The sequence below is a fragment of the Geotrypetes seraphini genome, chromosome 4, assembly GCF_902459505.1.
Source record: "Geotrypetes seraphini chromosome 4, aGeoSer1.1, whole genome shotgun sequence".
Taxonomy (NCBI): domain Eukaryota; kingdom Metazoa; phylum Chordata; class Amphibia; order Gymnophiona; family Dermophiidae; genus Geotrypetes; species Geotrypetes seraphini.
The window spans coordinates 98,664,104-98,676,437 of NC_047087.1; the positions used below are offsets into that span (position 1 = coordinate 98,664,104).

At 40.0% G+C, this 12,334-nt stretch overlaps 1 protein-coding gene across 1 annotated transcript in view; it reads right to left on the reverse strand.

Moving 5' to 3' along the window:
* PTGFRN (prostaglandin F2 receptor inhibitor) overlaps positions 1 to 12,334 on the reverse strand; it is a 268,645-nt gene that overhangs the window by 153,107 nt on the left and 103,204 nt on the right. The window contains exon 4 of the mRNA XM_033943308.1: positions 4,395 to 4,778. Coding sequence (XP_033799199.1) covers positions 4,395 to 4,778 — 384 coding nt within the window. The remainder of the gene's footprint in view (positions 1 to 4,394; positions 4,779 to 12,334) is intronic.

Genomic DNA, 12,334 nt, shown 5'->3' on the forward strand with positions numbered 1-12,334 from the left:
GACTGCAGGAGGTGTGGAGCTCACACTCCTGTCATGATCTGGTCTATGGGCTCTTGGTAGTTGCGGTTGGTCCCAATGCTGCTTAGGTGTAAAAGCAGTTGTTCTCCCACTGCTGCTGATATTTAAAAGCAGGTAGATTGATCTATCCAATGGACTGCTGGGGGAAGATCTTATATGTCTGGTTGGATCGTGGCAAAGGGTTCCCGGTAGTGGCGGCTGGTCCTGTTGCTGCTTAGGTGTAAAAACAGTTGATCTTCTTATCGGATTGCAGGGGGGGCGGATCTCACATTCCTGGCAGTTCTTGGGTCTGTGGGTTCTTGGTGGTTGCGGATGGACCCGCTGCTGCTTAGGTGTAAAAGCAGTTGTTTTCCCAATGCTGCTGATATTTAAAAGCATAAACAAAACAGACTGACTCTGTAACAGTAACACAACCCCAGAGGAGGACTCGTTATACAAAAAGTTAAGCTCAGAGATATAAAACTCTGAAGAGGGAGAGGTAACCCCCTCTTAGGGAAAGAGTTTATCTTCCAATCATTGCTTCATAATTGTGACAAACGAGCCCAACTCCAAGGTGTAAAAGTTTTAACTGTGTATATATCTCAATGTGGATGCAATATGCATTCAACAGGCTTTCAAAAATAGATAAATATTCTGCATTCAGGTAAGCACTAGAATTTTTAGCATTCATATGATTAAATCTCAAAAGTACTTGTCAGGGTCCCGACGCGGCCCCGTTTCGGTGTCTACTTCAGGAGACCCCGTCTGACAAAGTTGAATTTTGCAAAGAGTAATAGTCATAAGAAATTCAAACACAGGTTCGTTCTGTTGTTGAAAAATTTCCGTGCTACAACAGAACGAACCTGTGTTTGAATTTCTTATGACTATTACTCTTTGCAAAATTCAACTTTGTCAGACGGGGTCTCCTGAAGTAGACACCGAAACGGGGCCGCGTCGGGACCCTGACAAGTACTTTTGAGATTTAATCATATGAATGCTAAAAATTCTAGTGCTTACCTGAATGCAGAATATTTATCTATTTTTGAAAGCCTGTTGAATGCATATTGCATCCACATTGAGATATATACACAGTTAAAACTTTTACACCTTGGAGTTGGGCTCGTTTGTCACAATTATGAAGCAATGATTGGAAGATAAACTCTTTCCCTAAGAGGGGGTTACCTCCTCTCCCTCTTCAGAGTTTTATATCTCTGAGCTTAACTTTTTGTATAACGAGTCCTCCTCTGGGGTTGTGTTACTGTTACAGAGTCAGTCTGTTATGTTTATAGCATAGTGCCTTTTCTGACTCTTAGTTACATTGTCCCTGCTTATAGTGGAAACGATATTTAAAAGCAGGCAGATTGATCTTTCCAACGAATTGTATGGTGAAGAGCACACATGCCTGGCTGGATTGGGACAAAGGCTCTCGATAGTGGCGGCTGGTCTTGGTGCTGCTTAGGTGTAAAAGCAGTTGATCTCCTACTTCTGATGATATTTAAAAGCAAGCAGATTGATTTTTCCAACGGAATGCTTCTTTTCTGCTTTTCCTGATTTTTGTTATTGATGTAACAAATATTAATAAAATATATATATATAATAATAATAATAATAACTTTATTTTTGTATACCGCAATACCACAAAACAGTTCAGAGCGGTTTACAGGATAAGAGACTGTACATTAACAGTGAAGTTACATCAAGGTTACAGCGAAGTTAACATCGAGGTTACAGCATATCAAGAAGACAGTTCAGGGCGATTTATACAATGTAGGTGTAGAGAGTTAGTTAGCAATTATATGGTAAAGTGATAATTACAATAAAGATCTAGTAACTGTTGCATGGGGGGAGGGGAAGGGAAAGGGAGATAGGCAAGGGATAATTAGTTCTGTAGGGGAGGAGCGGGGGTTAGAGGAATTTGTCAAAGAGGTATGTTTTGAGCGATTTCCTGAACGATTGATAAGTAGGGGCAAGAGAGATGAGAGTGGACAGGCAATCATTCCATTTGCCAGCCTGGAAGGAGAGGGTCCTGTCGAAGAATCTTTTGTGGATGCATCCTTTTGGGGAGGGGTAGGCAAACAGGTGTGCATTACGTGTACGGTTAGAACCTGGGAAGGTGAAGTGGCGTGACAGATATATCGGGGCTGAGCCAGTTAGGGTTTTGAAGCAGAGGCAAGCGAATTTGAAGATGATCCTTGCTTCGAACGGTAGCCAGTGAAGTTTCCTGTAGAAAGGGCTGATGTGGTCTGATTTTTTGAGCCCGTAGATGAGGCGGACGGCGGTGTTCTGGATAAGTCGTAGTCGTTTAGTGGTTTTCTTGTAGGAGCCCAGGTATATGATATTGCAGTAATCCAGGGAATTTAGGATTAAGGATTGGACCAGTAACCTGAAGGTGGGGAAATCAAAGTAATGTTTGATGGAGCGGAGTTTCCAAAGGGTGGAAAAGCATTTTTTGACCTGGGTGTTAGTGTGATCTTCTAGGGTGAGACATCGGTCCAATATGACTCCGAGGATTTTTATGGTAGCGTTGATTGGATACGTTAAGCCATTGAGTTGCAGGGTGGTGGACGTTAGTTTGTGGTTGGGACTTGCAAGGAAGAACTTGGTTTTTTCTGGGTTTAGTTTCAGTTTGAAGCAAGTGGTCCAATTTTCTACCATGGTGAGGACCGTAGAGATGTATTGTTCTGTCTCATATGACAGTGAGGTGATGGGTATGATGATTGTAATGTCATCTGCGTAAATGTAGGATTTCAGGTTACGGTTCGATAACATGTGACCCAGAGATGTCATGTAAATGTTGAATAGTGACGGGGATAGGGGGGAGCCTTGGGGGACTCCACAGGGGTTGCTCCATGTATGGGAGAAGGTTCCGTCATTGTGGACTTGGTAGGTTCGGTTTTTTAGGAAGCCTGTGAGCCAGGTTAGTACTTGTCCGGAGATGCCTAAGGAGTCGAGGCAGCTAATCAGAATGTCATGGTCTACTAGGTCGAAGGCACTGCTGAGGTCGAACTGGAGTAGCAGTGCGCTGTTTCCCAGTGAGAATAGTTGGAGGAGGTGATTGGTTAGTGAGGCTAGCACAGTTTCCGTACTGTAATTGGTGCGGAATCCAGACTGGGAGTCATGGAGGATGTTAAATTTCTCTAGGTAAGACGTGAGATGGTTATTGACAAGTCCTTCCATGATTTTTAGGAAGAGAGGAATATTGGCGATGGGTCTGTAGTTGGAGGTTACAGAGGGGGATTCTTTAGGGTTTTTAATTATTGGAGATACGAGGATGTGTCCAAGTTCCAGTGGGAAGTGGCCGGTTGACATGCACAGGGTGATCCAGTTGAAGAGTTCTGCTTTGAAGGAGAGGGGGGCAGTTTTCATGATGGTTGGAGGGCAGTTGTCTAGTAGGCAGTTGGATTTGGAATATTTTGAGTATAGCTTGAGGAATAGGCTCCAGTCTGGGTTTTTGAAGTGAGACCAGGTCATGTCTGCTGATGCGCCATCATTTTCTGGAGAGGGTGGATGAATGTTTGGGTAAGTGCTAGTTATTGTGAGTGTTGTTTTCAAGTTGAGAATTTTGTTGGCGAAGTAGACAGCTAGTTTTGTTGGGGAGGGTGGTAGATCTGTGGGGGAGCTTTTATGTGGGACGGTGTCAAATAAGGAGTTAACTATTTTGAAGAGTTTGTTAGTGTTTAGGGATGGGGTGTTGATAAGTTGAGAGTAGTGCTTGTGGCGCTTTTCTTTGATCATTTTTTTGTATTCTGTGACTTTGATTCGCCATGAGTGTCTGTCGGTGTTTGTGCCTGATTTGCACCAGGTTCTTTCCAGTTTGCGTACTTCACGTTTGAGGGCAAGAAGATCTGAATCGAACCATTTAGCAGAGGAGCGGTGTTTTTTCTTGTAGAGTTTCAGTGGAGCAATGTCATTTAGGGTCTTATTGCTGAAATTGTTCCAGTCTGAGATGAAATTGGGGTCAGGATCTGGGATGGATGTTGGGTTGTAGTGGGACCAGAATTCTTCTGGGTTGAGTTGGCCTCTAGACCATTTTGTTTTTTCTTTGTGGATGGTTCTTGGTTGTTTTTTGGTTTGTTTTATAAGCCAGTGTAATATATAAAAATAAGCCCAAAGATAGGGGGTGGGATGGATTGTATGGAAAGCCCTTATCCCCTTCCCAATATCCACAGCCCTGGAACCAGGAAAGAAGAGGAAAACCCATGAGAAAGTGATAAATTTAAAATGAAAAGTCTTACGACTGTCAGACTTTATAACAGCAATAAAAACTATGCTATGCCGTCTGGTGTGACATTTTCTCACTAGTTTTCCCTGTGAATCAGTTAATGATGGCAGATCAAACAAATTGAACATGGCTACCTAAAGGAATACAAGTGTTTAGATGTTATGAAGTGACTTACTTGATGAGTTCAAGATCACATTGGAAGGCTTGGATGTCCTCTCCACAGCCTTGTACCAGCTGCCATTGCTGTGTGCTGCCCAAATAGCTGCTTTGCAATAGTAGTGACCCTCATCAGACTCTTCTGCATCCTGTACCAGAAGACGATAAGAATCCATGGCTATGTGGCTGAGGCGGATGCGCCCGGTATCACTCACCACAGACCAAAGGTCCAGGCTCGCCAAGGTCAGGGCAGTCTGTAAATCGTCAGTGGGGATTGGGCTGACATACCAGGTGACCTCAGTCTGCAGCTCCCCACCTCCGCTGGATGTAACCACACATGTGAGCTCCAGGGGGTCTCCCTTGTTTACAGAAAAGTCACTTCCAGTGATGGACACGCTGAGAGCTTTCAACAAAAAAAAGACAAAAACAAAATTATTAGCTTGACTACTAGACCACAGGCTGCATCTTTCTGCTGTAGGAAAACAAGTGTGCAGAGGATTGAAAATATGTAATGATCCATAACATTGGCAGTTCCAGTATACATAATTTTCTAGTACAGGGCAACAGTACACAATATGGTGGGACAAGAATGAGAAAGAGAAAACTGGAGGCAATTTATTACTCATGTATACCGCTATTTTGTGCTTCTTCCCACCCCACTAGAGGAGTCGTATAGTGGCTTAAGCAGGAGAATGAGGACCAAGGAAATCCCACTTCTCCCAAGGATTCTCATTGTGACCTTGGTCAAATCATGTAATTCTCCATTACTTTAGGTATAAACTTAGGTTGTGCTCTCATGGGCAGAAAAATACCTGGGTTTTGAAAAGCAAGAAATCAGATCTAAAACCCAAACCCAAAGTTTTAAATTGGCTCTCCAAAATGGGCCACTAGTTAGAAAAGTCTATGAAACTGAGATCTTTATTCAGCCACTATCAAGATAAAAGTTATCTGTTTAGGGAGAGTCCAGTTCATATAAACAGTCCTATTTAACCCCCTCCTTTATAAAGCCACACTAGTGTTTTTAGTGCCCGTGGCAGCAGTAACAGTTCGGACACTCATAGGAATTCTATAAGTGTCGGAGCTGTTACCGCAGTGGCCAGTGCTAAAAACGCTAGTGCGGCTTTGAAAAGGAGGTGATTAAATAGGACTGTTTATGTTATCAGGACTGATAAGTTATCAGTTTAAGTGGAGGGCCACATATTCAGTGGCTTTATCCATTTAGGTAGGGCAAAAAGCATATTTTTAGCCTAGGAAGTTATCTGCCCTTTCTAGTCTTGGAGCTTAACTGGTTGCTGAAGATGGGGTTCTAAGGCTTTCTTCCTCCTTCACACAGTTTAACATCTTTTTGTAGTTCAAATGTGCAAAAAAAAACACCCCATTATTAGTGGCAAGGTTGTTTTTGTTTTGTAAATTGTGGAGTCAATAGGACCTCTGTTTTTAACATATTAATCAATAATCTAGAGATGAAAATAAACACACTTCTCCGTCCATATTCGCTGTGATAGGGGATTAACAGAACCGCAAATATAGAAAAACCGTGAATAACTTTTTCATATGTTATTCACTGTTTTCTATTAAAAACCATCGTGAATATGGTGAAACCGCAAATAACCCGGTGGGAGACCTGGCCTGTCCCTGAAGGAGAGACAAAACACGGTGAAGAAAGTGCTGGGAATCCGATTTTTCTCTGTAAACGCTTGGAATCAGCAATTTGTCTATGCAAGCTGATGTCATTTGGGGGGAGGAGCCAGCAAGCTAAAAACCGTGAATAATCAAAACCATGATTGCTGAAACCGCGAATACGGAGGGAGAAGTGTAGTGAGATAATTAAATTTGTGATGACACAAAGTTGTTAAATCACAAGAGGACTGTGTAAAATTGCAAGAGGACCTGGCAAGGCTGGGCATCAAAATAGCAGATTATGTTTAATGAGAACAAGTGCAAAGTGATGCATATGGGAAAGGGGAACCCAAACTATATCTACGTGATGCAGGGTTCCATGTTAGGAGTCATTGCTCAGGAAAAAGATCTAGGTGTCATTGTTGAGGATACATTGAAACCCTCTGCTCAGCAGCAGCAGCTAAAAAAGCAAATAGAATGTTAGGAATTATCAAGGAAGAAATGGAAAACAAGATGAGAATGTTATAATGCCTTTGTATCGATCCATGCTGTGGCTGCACCTAAAAAAAGATATAGCGGAATTAGAAAAAGTACAAAGAAGGGTGATAAAAATGATAAAGGAGATGGGATCATTTCCCTATGAGGAACAGCTAAGGTGGCTAGGGCTCTTCAGCCTGGAGATGAGGAGAAATATGATAGAGATCTATAAAATAATGAGTGGAGTGAACAGTTAGATGTGAATCACTTGTTTACTGTTTCCAAAAATACTAGGACTAGGGGGCATGCAATAAAACTATTAAGTAGCAGATTTAAAACCATCTGGAGAAAATATTTCTTCACTCAATGTGTAATTAAACTCAGGAATTCATTGTCAGTGAATGTGATGAAAGCAGTTAGCTTAGCAGGATTTAAAAAAGGGTTGGATAATTTCTTAAAACAAAAGTTCCTAAGAAATCATTATGACAAACTTGAGAAAATCCACTGCTTACTGGTATTCCTAGGGTAAGCAACATAAAATCTGTTTTAGACTTTGGGATCTTGCCAAGTACTTCTGACCTGGATTGGCCACTGATGGACATTTGATCTGTCCGAGTATGGCAACTCTTACGTTTTGACGTAGCACCATTAAATACTAATTATAAAAGGTTAAGTAAATCATCTACATATTTTTATGAGGTGGCTCTGACTTTAAATCCTTACAGCACATGGAAGTAAATCACTTCCTTATTAAAGAGCAAGAGCAAGAGCAGTAGTCATAAGACTGACCCTGCTCAGAAATCACTGGCATTGGGCTCTTTGCAAACACATGCTCCAGTCCCTTTCACACATTTTGGTTAACACTGCACAGTACAATTTCCTTTCTTTTTTTTAAATGGGGAAGACCCAGATAATTAGGATTCATGTGATTTTGGATAAATCACTTACATCTCCATTGTTCCAGGCAGAGCCCTCCAGAGACAGGAAAATACTTGCTATACCTGAATATAGCTTCCCTTAAACTGACAAAAGCATGAGCCATATCCAAAATCCCTTGTTTTTGTATTTTAAATTCTCACATTTTTTTTCACTTCACCAAAAATCTTTAAAGCTGCTTAGTTGGTTCTTCCTAATCCTTCCCTGCCCCACAGCTTTGAGCCCATGACCATTCCTTAACATTCAGCACTGCAGAATACCTAACCAGTTTGAGCTACAATGCACAAAGAAGAGCTGAGATATTTTATCATGTATACTGTATTATGCTCTCATATTTTTTTTTTTTGCTATTGTAATTTGCTCTGGGCTTTACTATGAATTTAACTAACTAATGAGTTCCCCTGTAGACACCTTCTGTTTCCATCTAAGTGTAAAATCTCAGCCTCATCTGGCGACTTCTTTAACCTTTAAAGAATGACAAAACAGGTTGTCTAGCAACAAAGTTCTGGGCACCATGATTTTAAATTTATTTTCTTGCTTAGCTTATTCTTTGCATGGGGTAATTCCCTGAAAAACACCCACAGCATGCCTAAGCTATATTAATAAAAAAAATATTAAAAGAAGAAAATAGTCATCAAGTATTGCTTTACATTTATAGTGTTATGCCTTGCACCTGTTTTGTGCATGGTATCCCAGCATCTTATGGAAACTATATGAACAAAGAATAAAAAGGTCATTGCTAATTATGACTAGAATACTAAAGTGGAACTTTCTGCCCTTGCACCTTTTTACCACCACTTCCTGGCTGCATGTGAGGATCAACATAATAAAGCAGCTCCTTTTCAAAATGTCACTGGCAGCTGATTGGTTAAGATATGTAGTCAGATGCCAGAGATCAAGCAAGCTATGTGGTATTATGTTAGGAAAGGAAAATGAGGATTACGAGTTGAAAGCCTCTGTTGAAATTTCATACTTTCAGATGAGTGTACTTTTTCCTTAATTGTGATTTTTGTATTCTGTGCCTCCAAAACGACTTACACAATTGAAACGGAGCTGTAGCCTTCATTACTACTATAGTCAAGCTTGGGGTTCTGGTCACTAATTGTTGACACATATAACACATAGAATTGGGTGTTTACAGCTGTAATTATACAAAAAAAAGTTCTTGAAAAAAATGTGACTTGATATGAATGGAAGCCCGATTTATTTCTATGTAAGCGGAGTTTTTTTTATAAACCCGTGATGATGTGTTGAGGGCTGGGTACTTGTGTAGTCCCAACCTCTCACAATTGAGGTTTATTTTTCTCCGATTTAATACTTTTATTATTTCATATACAGTTTATGTTTTGTCAACCTTTTTTTATGTACGTGGCCTGAATGAATCCCTGCTAGTAACTATATTCTACAATACGTATTCAATATATATTTATTAGTCATTACGATTGTATCCCAGAAATTTGTTAGGAAAGGAAAATGACCAGACCAGATAGAAACATAGAAACATAATGGCAGACAAATGCCAAATGGCCCATCTGCAGTAATCATTATCTCTTCCTCTCTCTAAGAGATCCCACATGACTATCCCAGGCTTTCTTGAAATTAGACAGTCTCTGTCTACCATCCTTTCTGTAAAAAGGTATTTCCTTAGATTACTCCTGAGCCTATCACCTCTTAACTTCATCCTAAGCCCTCTCATTCCAAAGTTTCCTTTCAAATGAAAGAGACTCGACTCATGCGCATTTACATTACATAGATATTTAAACGTCTCTATCGTATCTCCCTTCTCCTGCCTTTCCTCCAAAGTATACAAATTGAGATCGTTAAATCTGTCCCCATATGCGTTATGGTGAAGACTATGCACCATTTTAGTAGCCTGTCTTTGGAGCAACTCCATTTTGAATGTGTGGCCTCCAAAATTGTACATAATATTCTAAATGAGGTCTCACCAGTTTTATACAGGGGCATCAATACCTCCTTTTCCCTACTGGCCATATCTCTCCCTATATACCCTAGCATCCTTCTAGCTTTTGCTGTCACTTTTTCAACTGTTTGGCCACCTTAAGATTATCACATAGAATCACACCCAAGTCCCACTCTTCGTCATTGAATTAAGTTCTTCACCCCCTAAACTGCACCGTTCCCTTGTTTTTTTGTAGCCCAAATGCATGACCTTGTATTTCCTAGCATTAAATTTTAGCTGCCACATTTCAGACCATTCTTCAAGCTTCGCCAGGACTTTCTTCATGTTATTAATACCATCCTGGGTGTCTACTCTATAGCAGATTTTGGTATCATCCGCAAAGAGGCAAATCTTACCCAACAGCCCTGCAGCTATATCGTTTATAAAAATGTTAAAAAGAATAGGCCCAAGAACAGAACCTTGAGTCACACCACTGGTTAACATCCCTTTCCTCAGAGTGATCTCAATTGATCATTACCCTCTGTCGCCTTCCACTCAACCAGTTCTTGACCCAGCCCATCCCTTTGCTTGTGATGGTATATTTGTGTTCGAATGGTTTGGCTCCTGCAAGTCCGGTGGGTACTATTCGTGCTTATGTTCCTTTGTCAAAATTGCACTCTGTCCATCTTGGTGATTTGTCTGTGCCATCTCTAAGGGACCTGAGATTGAATTCCTCATGTGTAACTATGTTTTCCTGTAGGGGACCCTAGGAATGGAATCTCCTACCTTTATATATCAGAAAGCAATGTAATCTTGATAGTTCAAGAAGTTATTGAAGAGACACTTATTTTGTAACATGGGCATTAAGACAGCAGTTTAGGTGTAAGCGCTGGTTGCTTATTTGTGTGGCTGTTTTTATATGTATTTTATGTATGTTTATTATGTATGTTTATACTTGTGAGCCGCTTTGGGAAAAGCGGGTTATAAATAAAATATCCCGAGGGAACTCAGTTTATTTATTAAACATCAATATCTTGTTCTCAGTGCTCCGTAATACAATAGGCATCCATTTATAAAGTTATCTTCACATCAGTGTTCTTTACTGCAAGGCCTGGGGACAAATGGTGGCCTCTGGAGACCTTTGGGGCAGTCCTCACTGTTGTTCTAGGTGTTTTTCCCCATTTCTCTCTGCCGCTCTACCTAAACTTGCTAAGACCCATATGCTTGAAGGACAAGGGATAGAAGAGAATGTATTTGGAAACACCCACCTCCTTGAGGACATCCTCATTGAAAAGTTTGAAAGTGGGCTGGAAAGGATGGGTATAATTAACACTACATGCTATTTAGCAATGTTGCAGCCCCACGTAGAAAGATATTTGGTGGCTCTCCTTCAACTCATTTGGATCAAGAGCAGCCCCAACTTAAAAGTTAATGAAGACTTGTGTAAAAAAAAAAATTCTAAAAAGGCACTAATGAAACACCTGCAGAGATTGTTTCCCTACACACGCTGCATTGTTATCTGGAGATAAATGGATGTCACGACTATGGACAGTTTACAGCATCAGTAGTCAGATACACAGCCTGAATCTTGCAATCTGCGTGCAGAAAATAATGTCTGATAATTTCAGTAGAATGTTGGTTCAAGAAAAGGTTTACAGTGTACGTATCGCCTTAGACGGAACAGTGCTGTTTCTATAATTGAACAGTTTTACATTGTATTCGGTGTGTTTTTTGTTGAATAAAAGTTTTATTGCATCCGACTACAGCGTACTGTGATTTTTCATGACTAAAATGTGGTACTCTGATTAAGTGCACACTCTTTTTAAGCGCACGTGGTGGTCCGGTCCAAAGGGCTTGCACTTAAGCAGAGTTGACTGTATATCCCCAATAGCAGAAAATGAATTAACCAGACACAGCGCCAACTGATCTTTTATACAGATGTGACCATCTACTATGTTATGTTACTACAAACAATATCAAATCTAGTAACATACTTGATATACTGCCATTACGGAAATGACAGGTCACAGTGGTTTACACTAAAATCACAAAATCAATTAAAACAATCAGAAAAGAAATGCCATAATCAATAGGATAGTAATTACAAACATCACAATTATCAAAGAAATTAATCAGTTGTACAAAGATATACAACTATCATCTCTGTCTGCACACCTCGACTTAACCAGTTATAGGGAGAACATATCCAAATGCTAATTAAAATAAAATAAGTTTTTAGATGGAACTTAAATTTGGCAAAAGAAAGTTCTGACCTGATCAATGGACACAGACTGTTCCATAACTTTGGGATCGATAGAAGTTTTTCTATACAGAAACACCCACCTTGTGTCATTATCAAACTAAGAAGCCTGTATGAAAGCCAGAAACATTTTAAGGAAAAACAGTGATGAAGTCAGATGACCTATCACTGTCAGGAATAAGGACTTAATTAAATGTCCGATGAACACCAATCAAATTCCAGGATTTTCCAAGGCCTAATTCAGGGCCAATCAAATCTCTATAAACCTTTACAATATACAGAAGTCAGCAGATGCTTCATAAATCTCTGTACATCAGACAGTAGCACTATGTGATGCTATTTCATGAATGCTAGGGATCCTCTCTGAATACCCACAATGAGTCATATGAGGGTACAGTGTTTACAGCTTAAAAGAATACGGTAGTCTTTTATCTTGTCTTGGAACATAGGAAGTAAATAAATTGTGAGCATAAAAATGGCTTGGATAACAAGTTTGAAAGCTAAGTACTTTTCCCATGCAGCTCATGAATTTATTATTTTGGTGAATTACAGATTGTGGTTATGCCTCTTTGTGTGGTTTAATTGGTAGCTATATGATACACCAACTGCTGTAATTTTGATTTTTGTTTTCAAGGAGATTATTTTGAATTTTGAACAAGAGTGCTTTTGAAGATTACAGAACTTATTTTGAAATAATAAAGAATCATTGTGGGTTTTGAGCTATGGTAGACAAAAGCTATAGAGGTATAAAAATGGCCATTTTCAA